Below are 18,361 nucleotides of genomic sequence, written 5' to 3'. Positions count from 1 at the left end.
ACTATAGATGATAAATGTGTATCAACACCGTTTAACAGAAACGTTTTGTTAAGAAATACAATTTTAATATACACAATATGCATCCCGAGTTATTCACAAACTGTACTGTATACCAACTTGTGTACAGTATCATCTATTGGTCAGAAATGATCTGTTAAAACAAATGTAAAATATAGATACAAAGGACAGGATTTATTTCACTATTTCAAAGGTATGACTTTAAGCTACTTAACTTATCTGTTAAGCACAGATAATGAAGACCAATGTTTTTATTGTTAACTAAAACTAAACTTGCTAAAATCATTTTCAGCAATTAAAATAAAGCTAAATTTAAAAAAATAAAAATCAAAAAAGTTTCCTTGGCAACTGACTGAAATATGTTTAAGTACTAAAATCACTCAAAGTAAAACCAAAATAAAAAAAAATACAAACAAACAAAAATAAACAAAACAAGAGATTTCTAAAACTAAAGGGGAATTCAAAATATTAATAAATACTTTTATAGTATAGAATTAATACTAAAATAACACTGATTACATTTGTACTGAAATCCTACATTGAACATTGATGAACCAAAAAGAAATCAACATAGAGGGCAAGTGGACATCTGGGGCCCGTTCTTCGTACGTCGCTTATTACATCCGAGATTAAATGTCACATCCAAGATGATATCATCGCGCTAATCAGGATCTGGCTAATTTGGTTCTTCGAACGCAGCTGTTGTTGATGATTAGTATGGCTGGATTGAGTTATCTGAGATAACTGCACGTTCATGGGTTGGTTTAAAAGGGGTTATGTATCGATACTCGAGACCACGATCAGCAATGCAGCGATTGGCTGGCGGCAAGACAGCAACGTAATGACATCATATAATTAAAAAAGACACCTGACGAAAAACTTGACAAATTTCTGGACTTTTATAAGGAAACAGCCAACTGAACAAAACTACATAAATGTTATAATCGATAAATGAAATGTGCACTGTTTTTATTTTATTTTCATTTTTTACATGATTCCCAATTATTTATATTCACGATTTCTAATATTTGTACAGGCTTTACATTTTTATTTCAATGTAGTAATTAGCAATTCATTTAATTTTATATCTGAACAGATTTGTTACGTGACAGCACTAATTAAAGTTTCTTAAGGGTCAAGATCATGTTATCTGCATCTCCTGAAGTTCCATCAAGCCACTCCCATAATATCTGTCACCACTCAAATTAATGCACGACTCTACAGTATCTGTATAGCATGTGTGTAAGACTCGAACACAATTATGAAGTAATAATTTTATGACGAATAAAACTTTCAGTGAGTAAAACTGGCTGTGTCTATAGTATTAAAGACTACACAACATTATTATATTATTTTTAAATTAATTTTTAAATGATTATTTTAAATTGTCTCTGGATTAGTAGGGTACTCTTGTAATAAAAAAGCGGTGGTAGCGGACAGATTTTAAGTATCAATTCTGCTTAAAAAGATGCAATCTAATCGAAGAACGGGCCCCTGATATGGGCTCAGCATTAGCACGGTTTACAAATTCAGCTAATTTTTTTCCTGATGGCTAGTACAGTATTTGCAACCACGTTCTCTTAAGATTTTTACAAGCTAAAACGAATAAAGTTACTTGAATTAGTAACAAAAGACCAGGGCATTATCCTTGAATTGCGAATTATTCCCTTATTTGTAACATTTAACATATAGGTAGAAGGATTCAAAATGACACATTGGCTCCCACTAGTTTTAGCATTGCTCCCACTTTCCTGCCCATCGGCTCGTTTTTCCTCTAGTATTTTAGTTCAACCACAAACTCTGAAAGAAACTATGATAAATAGGTGGCTCAAGATGTTGTTGACACTGGCACTGATCCATGCCATTGAGAACAGCTCCTTAAATATAGAACTAATCAAAATAACACTGCAAACCACAAATCCTGAAAAACCCATTAAGGTCACAAAAAAAAAGCATTCCAGTCGTTTAAGAAAACTGTATTGGGTTTTAATGAACACCATATTATAGTTGCAGTAGGTAAGGTATGGACACAGGTTATTACAGGGGCTAATGGAGTTTCTGCTTTTAAAGTAATTTGCTGCACTTAAATTATTTTTTAAATGGTCCAAAACAAAAATAAAAAAAGCCTGAAATCCCAGTTACCCAAAAGGTAACTTAATTATGAAACGCACACACACTTAAGTACACTATTTTCACATTAGTACATTAAGGACCTTGTATTTATATAGCTCTTAATTTCAGAATTAAATGGGGAAAAATTACAAATAAAAAGTATACTGAGGAAGCACAAAGCAAAGCACAAGGCAGGTAAAGAAAGGCAAATCTGGTCAGGTTCTCTTTTGTCATCAGATCCCCCAAAGCACTAGGAATACCAATTTTTTTTGTATTAAAAACATATGCAGTATTGTGATCCATTGTTACTTAACTTTGTAACTTAATAGCATTTCTATTTGAAATACTTTGAACGTTTACATTAAAAGCCTAAAAAAACAACCTCTGCAAAAAACATATATACGTGACCCTGGACCACAAAACCAGTCTCAAGTCGCTGGGGTATATTTGTAGCAATAGCCAAAAATACATTGTATGGGTCAAAATTATGGATTTTTCTTTTATATCAAAAATCATTAGGATATTAAGTAAAGATCATGTTCCATGAATATATTTAGTACATTTCCTACTGTAAATATATTAAAACTTAATTTCTGACTAGTAATATGCATTACTAAGAATTAATTCGGACAACTTTAAAGGCGATTTTTTCAGTATTTTGCTTTTTTGCACCCTCAGATTCCATATTTTCTCGGTCAAATATTGTCCTATCCTAACAAACCAGACATCAATGGAAATCTTATTTATTCAGCTTAATTATGACATATAGACTAAATTGTCGAATTGAAGAAGAAAATACTTCAACAAATTATAATACCTGAATCATTTCGAAAAAGCTATTTGATAAACGGCAGAAATTTCAATAAATCAAACACAAGGCACAAGCAAATAGTTCCTAAACTTGAAGTAAGAAATGTTCACTACATTCATAGAAATGTGCCAAAACTGGATGTACTGTTAATGATAGAAACATTTTACTTTATCGAACCATAATTGTTACTGTGGACAACTGACTGTCACTCCGGTTTCTTTAGGTGCACATGCTCCTTACGTGCATACAATATGCATGAGCTTAGGATTCAAGCTCTAGATTACATTCACTTTCTTAGCAGTGGTATTGATAGCACATTACAATACTCAACCACTTACATTCTTTGATGAAAAGTAAAAAGCTATGCTACTGTTCAAAATTTTGGGGTCTGTGATTTGTATGTTACAAAATACTTCTATTTCAAATGCTGTTCTTTTCAGCTTTGTTCATGAAATAATCCTGACAAAACTGCATTATGCAAGTAGCACAACTGTTCTCAACATTGACAATAAAAATGTTTCTTGAGCACTAAATTATATATATAAGATATTAGGGCTTGCCCCCTAATAGTCGACTAACCGTTAGACGACCAGAAGAGGCTTAGTCGACCAAAATGTTCTTAGTCGCATAATAAAATAAAATTATAAATAAAATAAAAAAACATCCACAGGCAAAGTCATGCAGTTCGTGACAGACAGATCATTAATGGCTATTCTATGGAAATACATTACATCAGTGAGGCCATCTAAAAACTCATCTATAATTCATCGACCTCAAATATGGCTTATCATCTGAAATATGTAAGTATTAGCAACTTTACATGGCTGCTCAATCTAATGTTAACCTAGAGAAATGTGCGCTATTGTGTCTGTGTGGAGTGTAGAACCTGAACAGTAGCGCACTCACTGCAGGCCAGATGGAGGTGCCGGTGCGCTCACTTACTATTAAAATAGGCTACTCTGTCATTTTTGGTCATTCAGATAAGAGTAATACATCTTTCAAATCTGTAAAGATTCTACGTTTATTAGTGTGCACTCACAATAACAACAAAATGCGCTTTTGTAAAATAATGAAAGCAAACAGGATGCGCTTTCTGCCGTCTCGGTCTCTCTGAACTTGAGCATGAAACTCTTATTAGCGTTGTTATTTAGTTGAGTTTTTCTGTAAATTCCATGCATTACCATTTGAGATTGAAACAGTCTGAATTTGGTTTACCAATAAAATGCATTTATTCTATATTTGACTTTTGAACGATATGTGCACGTATCTATCAGATGATCGCTGCCCAGTATGTCTGCATTCACCTCCACTCTTCACTTCGTTCTGGAGTAATCTCGAAATTATCACGCAAAGAACAATATTCGATAAGTAAAAATGTCAGCAATTCTGAGAGAGAGGGGCTCAAAAAATATAAAACTTCAAATACAAACAACATAAAAAACATGAGTTAGTCAGTAAAATCCCCAGCTATCAGGTTATTTTACTAAAGCTGATGATGGAGTGGAAGTTGTTGGTACAGCAAGTGAACCGGGCACATGGATCAGATAAAAACAGTGTCATCGTCCACACAGATTTTAGGTTAGTTTGATTATTAAATGGAATTCTTTTGTTTTTGTGTTTGAACAAACTATATTCGTTTAAGGGTTGGGAGATAATCCGGTAGAAATACATCAATCGTTGATTGAAGTGTGTCATGATGCGTGTCAATTCATTCTGGTAAATACGTGCATTAAGACCGTTTCAGCCTGATTCGTGCGGCACGCACCTGCTCGTATAGCGACTGACTAAACTTTCGCTCCTTGTGCTTAAACGTTCAAATACACATAGTTATGTGTCAAAATGCCCGTCTTTGCGAGTATCCTCATAAACACAGTTATTTGTGTCTTAAATGAACGTTAATACTTAAAGATAAAGCATGTGTAGGCCTATATGAGATCCTGGATTATATGATGAGATCTTAAAAGGATAGTTCACCCAAAAATGAAGATACCAGTAACCAGTTTCTGGTCCCCACTGACTCCAATAGTGTATTTTTTTTTCATATATGGAAGTCGTGAGGGCCCAGCAACTGTTTGGTTACCAGTACTGTTCCAAATATATTCTTTTGTGTTCAACAGCAGAAGTAATCTTATACAGGTTTAGAACATCAACAAAATTTCATTTTTGGGTGAACTATTCCTAAAATTGCCTAAATTCCTAAAGTAGCCTAAAATAGCTGTTGTTGCCATTTGTGTCAATAATGTAAATCAAACATCAGAAAGAAAATGACTTACTGTCCTTGACTGAATCACTTTTGTAAAATAAATAAAGAATGAATGTATATTGAATTTATACAGTGAAGACTATTCAGTCTATTTACACATTTTCTTTATACAATATAATATTTATTACTCAGTTTTTTAAGTTCTTCAAGTAGGCCGATTTTTAAAAATAATCTTTGTTCTGTTGTGGCCTAATTTGTGACTGTTTACTTGTCTTCAGTAAGCTTATTTTTACTTAGGCTAGTATTATTTTTTGTGATATTGAAATTGGTAAGAAAAATTATGAAATTTCAGTGCATCAAGAATTTTGATATGGGATAAAAATCCTATTTAAAGCTTTATATATATATATATATATATATACATGTATATATATATATTTTTTTTGTTTGTTTTTTTTTTCCGTGAATGTATTGTGACAAGTTTGTACATAATGGATACTTGTCCTTGTGTTGTATACACACCTTCTGTGAAAATGAATTTCCTCTCTGAGGACAAATAAAAATGATCTATATATTATTGTTGTGATGGGGGGTCCTGCAGTAAGTCATAGCCCCGGTGCGGTCTTAATGCGGCCCTGATGTAGGCAATTGAAAGCTCATTATAATGATTTAAACAGTTTATTAATAAACATGCGATTAGTCGACTAATGCTTCAAATGAACGACTACTAGTTGACCAGAAAAATCCTTAGTCGAGGGCAGCCCTATAATATATATTAAAATAGAAAGAATTAGTTTACATTATAATAATGCCACAATTTTACTGTATCTTTGATCAAATAAATTCAGCCTAATAGACATAATTGTATTAGTTTAACTTATTTCAAAAACATTCAAATAAATCTTACTAAACCCAATATTTTGAACTTTAGTGTCTCTTTTTAGTGTTTATTTACGTGCAGGCCATGGGTTAATGGCTACAATAGTCTACAAACAAAACAATTAAATAACTCACAGGACTACACTGCAAAGCAACATGCACAGATCCAAACTTTTTAAGACAAGTTAAAAAAAGTCAAAATGCTAATTTGAAAGTGAAATTCGCAAATGGCTCAAATTCGATGCCAAAAAGTGTTTTTGTTATACATACATGCAACAATGACCCATCTTTGTCTGTGGAAGTCAGTGTAAATGCAGTCATGTAGCCCAATCAGAATAGCTGAGATGCAATGCATGTCTGAAAGGTAAACAGCAGGGGACAGAGTGGAGCGACTAACTCTAAAGTAACAAAAACAAAAATAACTTCGGCTCAAATTTGCTCTTAGCAGCAATGGCTGTCAGGTCCACAGCTAATTAAATCACAGCCCTGAGTAGAGTGGTTCATTACTGGAATAGATTTGTGCAGTTATCCTGATACAAAAGGTACCTTCATACATGCATGTAAAGCTTATCTTTGTAATGTATATGTTCTCCTTATTCATTTTCATTAAATGAGTTTTGCTTTGAAAATCAATGTTGAATGCACTTTAGGACTCCATGAGGTCAAAACATTTATAGGAAAAAGAATAAAAAAATTCACGTATTGTGGTAAGCTTATCAAATCAAAACTTGACAAGTTAAAATTGTCAATTGAACTTACCCTTTGTTTAGATTTCCATTTGATTGCTTTCAAATGCTGGGTAAGATTTTATTTTATTACTCCATTTTATTTTTACAGCGTGATACTTCAGTAAAATACTTGCTATTCACTTCGATAAGTCTGAGGGATGTTTTCTTTCCCCAGGAAGAACAAGAGCCAGGCATACTAGATGTTTAATCATTTTCTGGATTTAAATCTAGTAAAATAATAATAATAATATTTGTGCCATAATCTTATACGTAATGCATGCAGCCATTATCACATTTTTCCTGCATGCCATGCAGCTCTAATATGGAAAAATATATATATATGTTAAATATGTACTTTTATATGCTTAAAGTGGTAAGGATATCAATTCTAGGTGATACAGCCATTTAATTTTCTTCTTAAAAAGTCACAGTGTAACTTTAGTTTGTAGCCATCCAGACTACTAAGATTAAATGTAAACGGATAATAAGTGATTTAACTATATATAATCTGAATAATGCTAACGAATCTTACTGTCCTACAAGAACTCACAGCACATTATTCAAAAACAATAAAAAAAGAGAATGAATTAACACCAAAGAGAGAGATAGAAGAAGCACACTGGAAAGGGCACGTGAGAAAAAGTGGTAGATTAAAGCGCCAACAGGAGGTGCCAAAACTATAAGTATTGATTTTATCAGGATAAGGTGGACAATTAAGTGCTTGGTCATGTTCTGCATTAAAAACCAATGATAACTGCTGCTGTTTAATGGGGTCACGCTACATTTTAAGATGGGTGGGGCCTGGTGGGGGCTCCCCAATGCCTAGAGCCCTGAGATTTTGGCATTCCAGCAGGAAGCTGTCTAAATCTGCCCCACTCACTAGTGGATTGCTAAAGAAGAGGTTCTGATCTGGAGGCAAATCTCCATCCGACCCCCAGTCGGAGTCGGAATCGGAGCTGCCGTCAGCCGAGCCCTCTGTGGCTGTGGGCGGATAGCTGAGCTGCTCCAGCTGCTCCACCAGATCGTTGAACTGCATGGCTGAACTGTCTTCTGAACGCACTGAATACGCAGGGAAGTTAACCATCGAGCTGGCCTCAGATAGGTTCTCAGAACCAGGCAGACGTAGGGAGGATGAGGAGTCGGGACCTCCGAAACCAAGCGAGAGCGAGTCGACAACAGAACCTAGTGGAAGGTTTTCCAGCGAGCTACACTCGGAGCGGTTGTTGACCATAGAACTGGTCTCGGATCGGCCGAAAGCACTTTCAGGGAACGCGTTAGCGTTGCCGTTGAGGTCCTCGAGGCTGAGAGCGTATGTAGCGGGCTGAACGCCATATTCGAACCTCCCAGGACTCTCTTCGTAAAACCCGTAACCGTAGGCCTCCGCACCGCCAGCGTAAAATGAAATTTCAGCCGGATCGTCATCTATATACTCTTCGCTAACATGCAGCTGCGTGCAGGATATCGGGATCTGGTACGACAGTTGTCGAACGCGCATTAACTCTGCCTCAAACGCTTCAGGTGTGAGGAAGCCTGTTTTCGCCGCACTGCTTACGCCACTCACCCCTACTCGCTCGCTATCCTCATTGCCATTTTGGGAGGGCCGTACACTAGGGAAACTACTCTCTACACACACAAACGAGGGGCCGCAGTCTCCTGCTGCCTGGCTATGAGTGGCACCTGGGAAGGCGTAGGTGAATTCGGAGTTGGTCTTGATGGAGTCCTGCAGCATTGGGCTGGGGGCTCTGGCGGATTGCAGCGTCTGCTGGAGATGCACAGGCTGGTTCGGGGTCTCCATCCGCATGGGTGAGCTGGGGGCATGCAGGGAGTGGAAGGAGGCGGTGACAGAGGAAGGAGGTACTGGAGACCTTAGACTGTCGTTAAAACACAGATTCTGAAACGGATGGGTAAGGTAAAGAGAGTGGAAGAAAACAGAAATCAGTTATTGTTCTTCATGTTGGTATTGAGTCGAGAGATTGATCTAAGACTCTACTGACCTGTTTTGGCACATCAGAAGCCAAGGAACGTGTCGACATGCGAATCTTACTGTTCCTCCTGTAAAAACAGCATAATCAGTGCAAAGACAAACAAGCACCACATCAAAGGGGGTAGATGGTCCAGTATACAGTACAAAACTGCTTTCAGGTGAAACTTTGAAAGAAATATTTACCTCTGGTAAGGAGTTCTTCTCAACCCGCTGTCCCTCACGTACTCAACAAGCTGCTTCTGTGTCCTCCCACTGTCACATATACACAATGCTTTTTAACAAACCAAGTAAAAGCTACAATTTGTAAAAAGTTTAAAAGAAAAGCTGTTTTTTAAAAATAGAAATGTATAGTAATCATCAATTTAATGTGACGTTGCTAAATATAAGTATTAATTATACTGACTCCAACTTTTAAATGGTAGAGTACCTCACAATATATGGAAAAATTACAACAAAAAAAACCCTAAATATACTAAATACTAAAACCACTACAAAAAAAACTTTCAAAAATCTTATATTTGAAAAGTAATGTACAGTGCATTGCAAAAACTTTTTAAATAAATATCAATAAATAGTTGAAAAAAAAATTTAATCACATTTTGGATAATGTTTATGGAGTACTGAAAAACTTTATAGTTCCTTATGTAATTACCTAATGTTAAGTGCAGAGTTACAGATATTACCCAGTTGTACATTACTGTAATTGCACTGATAGTAATTGTGAACCTTTGGTACCGAAAAACTCATTTTGTGACAAACATTTCTGAAAGTAATGCGAAGATTTAGTTAGTTCATTCAGTGAAGGTTTTCTCTGACTGATTTAACTAGTAAGTCTGTTATAGTGGTTGCGCTGTATGTTTATTTTTGCTTTGAACTCACAAGGACAGTCTAGAAAGACAAGGACAGTTCTTAGAAATACTAAGAAGCAGAACAGGAAACACTACAATAACCACAACAGAAAAAATATTTAAACATTTCTTCTAGTACATCACATTAAATAATATATCGCCCACATCAATATAATCACACGTGTGCACCTGTATCTGAAGGAGGATCCTCTGCTGAAGAAGATGGCTTTGGATTTGGGCTGAGGCTGATCTAACAGACGGAAAAACGAGTGATGCTCCACACAGTTCTTCCAGAAGATCTTACACTGATCTCGACTGCCCAATAGAAATTCCAGCGTATCCTGATGAAGACCCTGTGAAACGAAAGGTTGATTAGTCACTGAGAAAAGATTGAACTTAAGAACTTCCATCTCAGATGAAAGGCAACAAGAGGAAACGTATGGTTTTGATTCTTAGCACTCCATGTAATTGATCCCGACAGAATAACAAACGTCACCCTGAATACATTTTAAAATGTTTACACGGGGTAAGAGAAGGATGGCCCCATCCAACCAAGCTCCTGAGCTTGTACATTTTACTTCTACACTTGAATCTGTATGTTCCAGGAATCCACAGACTGATTTCACAGCATTGTATTTCGTCTTTGTTGTCATATTAGACTACATTCTGTCCCCTTTGAATTGAGGCAGTGTGTCTACATGTTTGTATATGTACACATAATAATATTAAATAACAATATATAATGTAAATTTGATACCCACATGAACTTCTGGGTGCAATTTAATTAAAAATTGTTTCCTCTTGAAGCTCAGCTTCCGAATTTTAGACCAGTTGAAGGTGTTAATTTTGGTGTGGCCCTGGGAAAAAAAAAATAAAAACATACATATATACATGTGTGACCACACAACAGCTGAATTTTATATGAATGAACTGCAATAATAATCATGCATTAAAATGCACTAATAATATGACTAAAATAGAGAACGATATGAAAATCAATTATATTTAGTAAGACAATAAAGTTGTGCATGTACCTGAAAGACCTGCAGGCCCATGTGTGCGACAGCCAGGTTGATCTTGGTGCCTTCTCGGTCAGCGGCGGGATGAAAGCGAACCCCATACATCTCCAGTTTACGAGCGATCTCCAGAACCTGAAAATCTGTTTCTGCTGGGGTCTGCCCACTACAGGCGAGGAAGCAAAGACAAATAATGTAGAAAATATTTAACAAATGAAACAGTACCACAGCAAAAATAATTCAAAAGGAAAATGTGGAGTGGTAAAGCATATTTTGTAGCCTAGAATAACATTTACGGCAGAGGTTTTCAACTTTTACATAACCCCACAATTTAAAAGACAAACATCTTCTGTACTCACTAGGCTTGCCGCGATAGACGGTGCTGACGGTGATACCGGTGTTAAGCCGCAACACCGGTTGTCACTTGCCCACCGCGGCACCGACGTTTAGATTTTTTTTACAGTAATAAAAATCATTTAGTTCAGTAAAAGAACAGACACTACAATAAAAAACTGAACGCGGCTGTACGCGAACCTCAGTCGCATCACAGATCAGATTTCATTTATCCAGTGAGGAGAGTGAGTCGAGCTGACTGACAAGAAGAGTGAGGTGAGGTGAGACAGACAAGACGATGGCAGATGATTTAGTTTCTAAACGAAATGGAAAAGTTTGGTAATATTTGGGATTTTGAAAAGCCTGTTGACTTTTGCCGTTTATCTAAGGTGATTTTGGAAGGTTTATTTTAACATTCGTTTCTTATTTAATTGGTTCCACATTGTTTGCTGATTTTCACTTTATTTAAACTGTGTCGTTTATTTTTTTTTACATCAAGGTGTATGCCGTGCCTCCAAGCTTTCTTACTCGTTTTGCTAATAAACATTCTAAGTTTCTTATTTATTTGGTTATATATTATACATGTTTACTTATTTCCAGTTTTGTATACCTATTTAAACTATGTAAGTTATTTGTTATTTTATATTAGGCATAGCCTGCCCTATAACATGGTGTATTTTTATTTGTTTGTAATAAAATATAGGCTAAAGTGAGTTTGACGTTGTATTTTGTTGTTGCATTCAAGCAATTGACGCCGAACTGCTGCTAATTCGAAAGTGAAAGTAAAATGTGCATGGCGCTTTTAAGCTATTTAAAAGCGAAGGAAGCGAGGAAAAGAGGGGAAACGAACTAAAAACGAACAATTGCTTTACGCTGAATTGCCGTTATTTAAAAGTGAAAGTAAAATGCGCACGCAACTTTTACAAGCTATTTAAGAGCGGAGGAAAGCGAGGAAAAGAGGGAATGCCCCCGCGGTGATACCGGTATTACCGGTGTTGTCACACGTCGGTTAACCGGTGGGAGACAGAATATCAACCAAAGAATCCAGAAAAAACACATTATATAAAGGTTAGAAATTTATTTGCATTTCAGTGAGTGAAATAAGTATTTGAAACTCTACCAACCAGCAAGAATTATGGCTCCCACAGACTGGTCATGTGCCCATGTGGAACACAGATTAGTCCTGCCACTTTAAGAAGTTACTCCTAATGTAGGTGTATAAGACACCTGTCCACACAATCTGTATCTTCCATTCCAACCTCTCCCACCACCATGGGCAAGACCAAAGAGCTGTCAAAGGATGTCAGAGACAAGATTGTAGATCTGCACAAGGCTGGAATGGTCTACAAGACCATCAGCAAGAAGCTTGGTGAGAAGGAGACAACTGTTGGTGCGATTATTCGGTAATGGACGAAATACAAAATAACCATCAATCAGACTCGGTCTGGAGTTCAAGATCTTGCCTCATGGGGTAAAGATGATCATGAGAAAGCTGAGGGATCAGCCCCGAACTACACGGAGGAGCTTGTTAATGATATTAAGGCAGTTGGGACCACAGTCACAAAGCAAAACATTGGTAACACAATACGCCGCAATGGACTGATATCCTGCAGCGCCCGCAAGGTCCCACTGCTCAAGAAGGCACATGTACAGGCCTGTTTAAAGTTTGCCAAAGAACATCTAAATGATTCAGAGAAGGCTTGGGAGAAAGTGATGTGGTCAGATGAGACCAAAATTTAGTTCTTTGGCATTAACTCGACTCACCGTGTTTGGAGGGAGAGAAATGCTGACTATGACCCCAAGAACACCATCTCTACAGTCAAGCACGGAGGTGGAAACATTATGCTTTTGGGCTGTTTTTCTGCTAAGGGTACAGGACGACTTTGCATTGAGGGGCAAATAGACGGGGCCATGTACTGTAAAATCTTGGACGAGAACCTCCTTCCCTCAGCCAGAACACTGAAGATCGGTTATGGATGGGTCTTCCAGCATGACAATGACCTGAAACATACCGCCAAGGCAACAAAGGAGTGGCTCAAGAAGAAGCACATTAAGGTCAGGGAGTGGCCTAGCCAGTCTCCAGACCTCAATCCTATAGAAAATCTGTGGAGGGAGCTGAAACTTCAAGTTGCCAAACGACAGCCAAGAAACCATAAGGATTTAGAGAGGATCTGTAAAGAGGAATGGATCAAAATCCCTCCTGTGATGTGTGCAAACCTGGTGACCAACTACAAAAAAGGTCTTACCTCTGAGCTTGCCAACAAGGGTTTCTGCACCAAGTTCTAAGTCATGTTTTGCTTGGGGATCAAATACTTATTTCTCTCACTGAAATGCAAATCAATTTCTAACCTTTATATAATGTCTTTTTTCTGGTTTTGTTGGTTAGTATTCTGTCTCTATATGTTAAAATAAACCCATAAAAATTACAGACCCTTCATTTCTTTGTAAGTGGGCAAACTTACAAAATCAGCATGGGATCAAATAAAGCTTTTCCCCACTGTACATACTGTTTCAAATCAGCTTTGCAGAAAAATACTTGTTTTAATGTTTATACATAAATACATACACACAACACTTTATGTAGGATATAGGTTCTAATAATTTCAAGTAGTTTCTACATAATGTGTGGGGGCTGGGCAAACATATTCCAGTAATGTTGAGCAGCGTTCTGGCTAATCGTGGGCAAATGTTAAGAGCAGTGCCAGATCATCAGCGCACTCTAATTTTGCTCATCCTTTAAGCTGTTCAATCTGCTTAAGCCCCTCCCCTTCCCTTGTGGCCGTATGGCTAATAAAGAGCCTTGAGCCACTGGATTACAATCACAGCCTCACATAGCCACTGACACGACCCACCTGCAATACTTCTCTCACAGCCAAAGCCTCAGATTAAATGCACTGTTACAAAGAGCCAAAAGCACAGGGCTGACACACTTGAGATTTTATAAAAACTGACAACGTTGGTATCATAAAGCATTATTTTTAACATTTTGTGACTCCAGTGATATTCTTAATCCTAGATATGGCACAGAGATCTTGTTCAATGCAAATTAGATTTTTTTAAGCTTGATTTGTCTTCTGCAGGCCAAAAATTCAATTCTAAAGCTCCAATGTCATAGCACACGTTTTTAAGCATCTTTCACGTCTGTACCACAAACGGTGTGGAAAAAGTTACGTCTAACGTTTAATAAGGGAATAGCATGAGCAACAAATGCATCACTACTAATGAAGACGCTGCTAAAACATTTAACTTTACATCATTATTTATTTATCTGGAAGGATGATCCATTCAGAGCTTGAAGAAGGATCATCTGTCCCATATTATCATATAATAGTGTCTGCAAGCTCTTAAAACAACATCTTTCCAAAGTTCAAGCAGAGAGAGAAACTGCAGTCCACCTTTAACTGCTTCTAAATCCAATAAACTGCCACACAGAACAATCACTTACACACTATCAGATCTCTTCTCACCAAATAAACTCGGCACCAAATGGAAACAGACTGTCATTCAAGATTACCAGGGGAGTCTGTATTTAAAGTTCAGTTAGATGTTCAGCTAGGAAAAAAAGGCCTCTCATACCACGCAAATGCTTCCAACTAAACTGGACATGAAAAAGATAAACCTACTTTTGTGCCATAAATTCCCTGTACTGATTCCCGGTGGTCAGCGCAGTGAAATTTACAAATGCAAAGCCTGACAGGCTGAGATAAATTAAAGAGAACAATGCAGAAGCATAGACCATCAGGCCAAAACAATAAATGTCTTACATGTGTCTGCGGTGGATCTCCATGATCTTTTCTTGTACACGTTCCTGATATGGCAGCAATTTATTAATCTTCAGAAACTCCCTGTCTGCTATGTCATCGTAGTCACCGATCTCAGCTGTGTGGGGGAAAGAGAAAGGTAAAGGGTCAAAGACAAATAAGAGTGTCCAAGAAAAAGAAAAGGAAAAACACAAGTTCTTAGAAACAGACTGTTTATGCTGGTTTCATATGGTATTAAAAAACTTTTTTGGTACAAATATTTCTCAATATTATAGTCTTTACTGATCAAATAATGTAGCCTAAGCGAGCATAAGAAACTTCCTTCAAAAACACTTTAAACAGTAGTATAAATGTTATTTTTGGGGGTTGCACCATAAGATATTTTACTACCTTAAATAATCTATAAAAATGTCCAATTATCTGATATTTCAAGAGACTTACTGACCTTGGTACACAGTAAGAAAGATGCAAGAGCCATCTCTACAATACTGTTTTATGATATTTTTCTATCATAAAACATACATATTCAAGCCACTGAATTTCAATTTTAAAGGGGTCATGAACAGAGAATCAAAATTCCCTCGATCTTTTGACAAATAAGACTACATTGTACTTTAAAAACATTCTGTAAGTTTGAGAACTCAAAACTTTCTCAGTTTAAAGCTGCAGTCCCTAGGTTTTTTTGGTTAAAAATTATCTGAAATTAATATTTGAGCAAGTACATAACCAGTCAGTGTTCAAAATTATCGCCTGACTTTAGCCCGATTCACGTTAAACTTATAATAATGTTTTCTAATTTGAGTGGCCACTGCGTCATTAAGTCACATCGGTAAACAAAGAAGTTGTCCCTGCTATAGTAGGCTATTTCACATATGAGGGACCTGCAGGTGGCCCCGGATCATTTATAGACTTTTTTCACAGCAGCTGGGATAATTCAATTTATCATTTTGATGGCGGATTGTAATCCAGAAAGGATTAGGTGTTTATGAAACACAAGTAACTGAAATTAAATACTATTCCAGTTTTAAATGTGCATCTGATTACAGATAGCCTGGGATTACACACAAATTGTATTTTAAAGACAACCAGTTTGAAGGAAGACTAATTAGCTTTTTGGGTTAAAGGAATTTCTTAATATGAAATTTGAATGGTATGACAATTAGAGATTAGACTGTACAGAAATTAAAATCTACATGCTAATACACACTATACTCAGTCACGCAATGCTGATGTTGTTAACATTAACAATTAGAGAACAAAGTATAACAATAATTTGCACGGTTTGATACGCTAATTATGTTTGTATTTGTTTCTCTGTCTTTTGCCACGGGATTAACATCCCGTGGTAACTAGGATTCACACAAGCTTCAGTCTGGATCCACAACACCTGAGAAGAGATGATGCCAACCCCTCAGAGGACCTCAGATGATGCCAACCCTGAAACAACATACAGAACTACCACCTTTTGCTATAAGTTTGATTGCATCATATAATAATTGCTGTTAATATTGTTCATCGTCTGTTTTATTACGTCTTATATTGATTTTTCCGTTCTGCTGGTTCGTCTGGTCAGAGGAGAACTGGCCCCCCGACTGAGCCTGGTTTCTCCCAAGGTTTTTTCTCCATTCTGTCACCGATGGAGTTTTGGTTCCTTGCCGCTGTCACCTCTGGCTTGCTTAGTTGGGGACACTTCATTTCCAGCGTTATCGTTGACATAATTGCAAAGATATTATTTAAACTGAGCTGGATGTTGACATCACTGAATTCAATGATGAACTGTCTTTAACTGAAAAATTAGTGTTTACTATTGTCATTTTGCATTATTGACACTATTTTCCTAATTAATGCTGTTCAGTTGCTTTGTCACAATCTGTATTGTTAAAAGCGCTATATAAATAAAGGTGACTTGACTTGACTTGATATGAGCTAACCGATCATTAGATTTAATCACCATTGGTAGCGTAATTTATTGTAATGCTTTTTACTCAGTTGGTCAGAACAAACGTGGCAGACTTGTTACTTACTTGTTCAGATGACAATATACGGTGAAAATTCTTATTTGGGTCATATATTCCAAGAGGTTAGAATCTGTGATTCCTAAGTACAGTATCCACACTGGTGCGGTCACTGACAGCCACACATACTCCTCTAAACATTAGATTCATCCGCGCTAGAGCTGTGCCGGTGCACAACCCAGGTAATGAAGATAATTGCACAAATACCTGCAAATGTAGGTTTCCAAACAGAGATGGCGACAAAGAAGCAAAACTTATGGACTGCAGCTTTAAAAAACAAATGTTGAAGCCAATCTGCAAAAACGACAGGTTGTGGAATGTGCCACTCTATGACATAATAGTGTGGCTAAACTCCGCCTCCACAGAAGATGATCAACGCCTGCTTCTACATCGCTGCCTATTTAGCCCCGCTAACTGATTCGCACATGTAGTGTAAATAACAAGAGAGGTAAACGCAGGTCTACGCAGAAACCAAATGATAAAGATTGCTCCGAAGACAACGAGACCCTGTGCAGTGTCAATCTGTGGAAAAACACAATCTTTCTTCGTCTTCCTTCTGATCCCAACGTTAGGAAAGAGTGGATGAAGTTTCAGACCACGTCAGTAAGAAATAGGTCCTTTCTTCATTTTACCGTGGATTTGTTTACAAACAAGGCACAATTCGATGCAGGATTTTCAGAAAGACTGAAACTAAAAGATGATGCTGTGCCTACTATATTCGATCCGACAGTAATGTCACAATACACAACTGTGAGCAACTGTTGTTGTTACGTGGTCACTATTGCTTTGTCTGTTATTTCAGATCGTTTTAACCTAAAATCAAAGCAGCATCCATCTGTGAAGGATGCAGGCTGTCAGACATACACAACTGTTAGCCAATCATAGCAGTGGGCGTTTACTTCCAAGTCTACAATCCATTATAAGGGGATCTCAGAGAACAGTAAAAAATAAATAAATAAAAGGGCAATTCATGACCTCTTTAAAGGGGTGCTATTATGCTTTTCCACTTTAGTTAGTCTGTAATGTTGCTGTTTGAGCATAAAAAAGACCTGTAAAGTTACAAAGCTTAAAGTCCAATTCAAAAGGAGATATTTTATTTAACAGAAATCACTGTTCAAAAACTACAACGAGTGACTCGTTTGGACTACAACGCATATTTTCCGGGATTTGTGATATCACAAATATCAACGAATGGGATGAGACCTGGTTGAGCTGCACTAGAGAAGGCAATGAGTGTTATCACTATGTCGGAGACACGCTAGTTTTCCCAAGGTAGACGAACTTAGAGTGGTTACAATCATCCGAGTTCAAATCACGCTCAAATTGATTTGATTTTGACACAATATTTACACTGAAGCTAGCAGGCGGCTACGGTAAGGGGCATGACATTTCCCGACCAGGCGCCGAGTGCTGCCAATCACAACACACACTGGCCCAGCTAACCAATCACAGCACATTTTGTATTTCAGAAGGCGGGCCTTCATATGATACAGGAACTATTCAAGCTGTTCATGCCAGACTGGGGAGAGAGGCGTTGTAATAATGTAAAATATGTGAAAAATAATGTGTTTTTCGAACAACCTAGTATGAGAGCCTGTTCTAGTACACCCCCAAAACAAAATCAAGACTTTGTAAAAGAGCATAATAGGACCC

At 37.1% G+C, this 18,361-nt stretch overlaps 1 protein-coding gene across 1 annotated transcript in view; it reads right to left on the bottom strand.

Annotated features, from left to right (window-relative positions):
- LOC107593164 (FERM, RhoGEF and pleckstrin domain-containing protein 2) overlaps positions 1-18,361 on the bottom strand; it is a 76,205-nt gene that overhangs the window by 16,829 nt on the left and 41,015 nt on the right. The window contains exons 7-13 of the mRNA XM_016282768.1: positions 14,697-14,811; positions 10,618-10,765; positions 10,345-10,440; positions 9,773-9,936; positions 8,919-8,987; positions 8,746-8,803; positions 8,429-8,642 (exon numbers count right to left, since the gene is read on the bottom strand). Coding sequence (XP_016138254.1) covers positions 8,429-8,642; positions 8,746-8,803; positions 8,919-8,987; positions 9,773-9,936; positions 10,345-10,440; positions 10,618-10,765; positions 14,697-14,811 — 864 coding nt within the window. The remainder of the gene's footprint in view (positions 1-8,428; positions 8,643-8,745; positions 8,804-8,918; positions 8,988-9,772; positions 9,937-10,344; positions 10,441-10,617; positions 10,766-14,696; positions 14,812-18,361) is intronic.

Source organism: Sinocyclocheilus grahami, unplaced genomic scaffold, assembly GCF_001515645.1.
Source record: "Sinocyclocheilus grahami isolate Dianchi unplaced genomic scaffold, SAMN03320097.WGS_v1.1 scaffold166.1, whole genome shotgun sequence".
NCBI lineage: Eukaryota > Metazoa > Chordata > Actinopteri > Cypriniformes > Cyprinidae > Sinocyclocheilus > Sinocyclocheilus grahami.
This window is presented reverse-complemented; position numbering and strand designations above follow the sequence as displayed.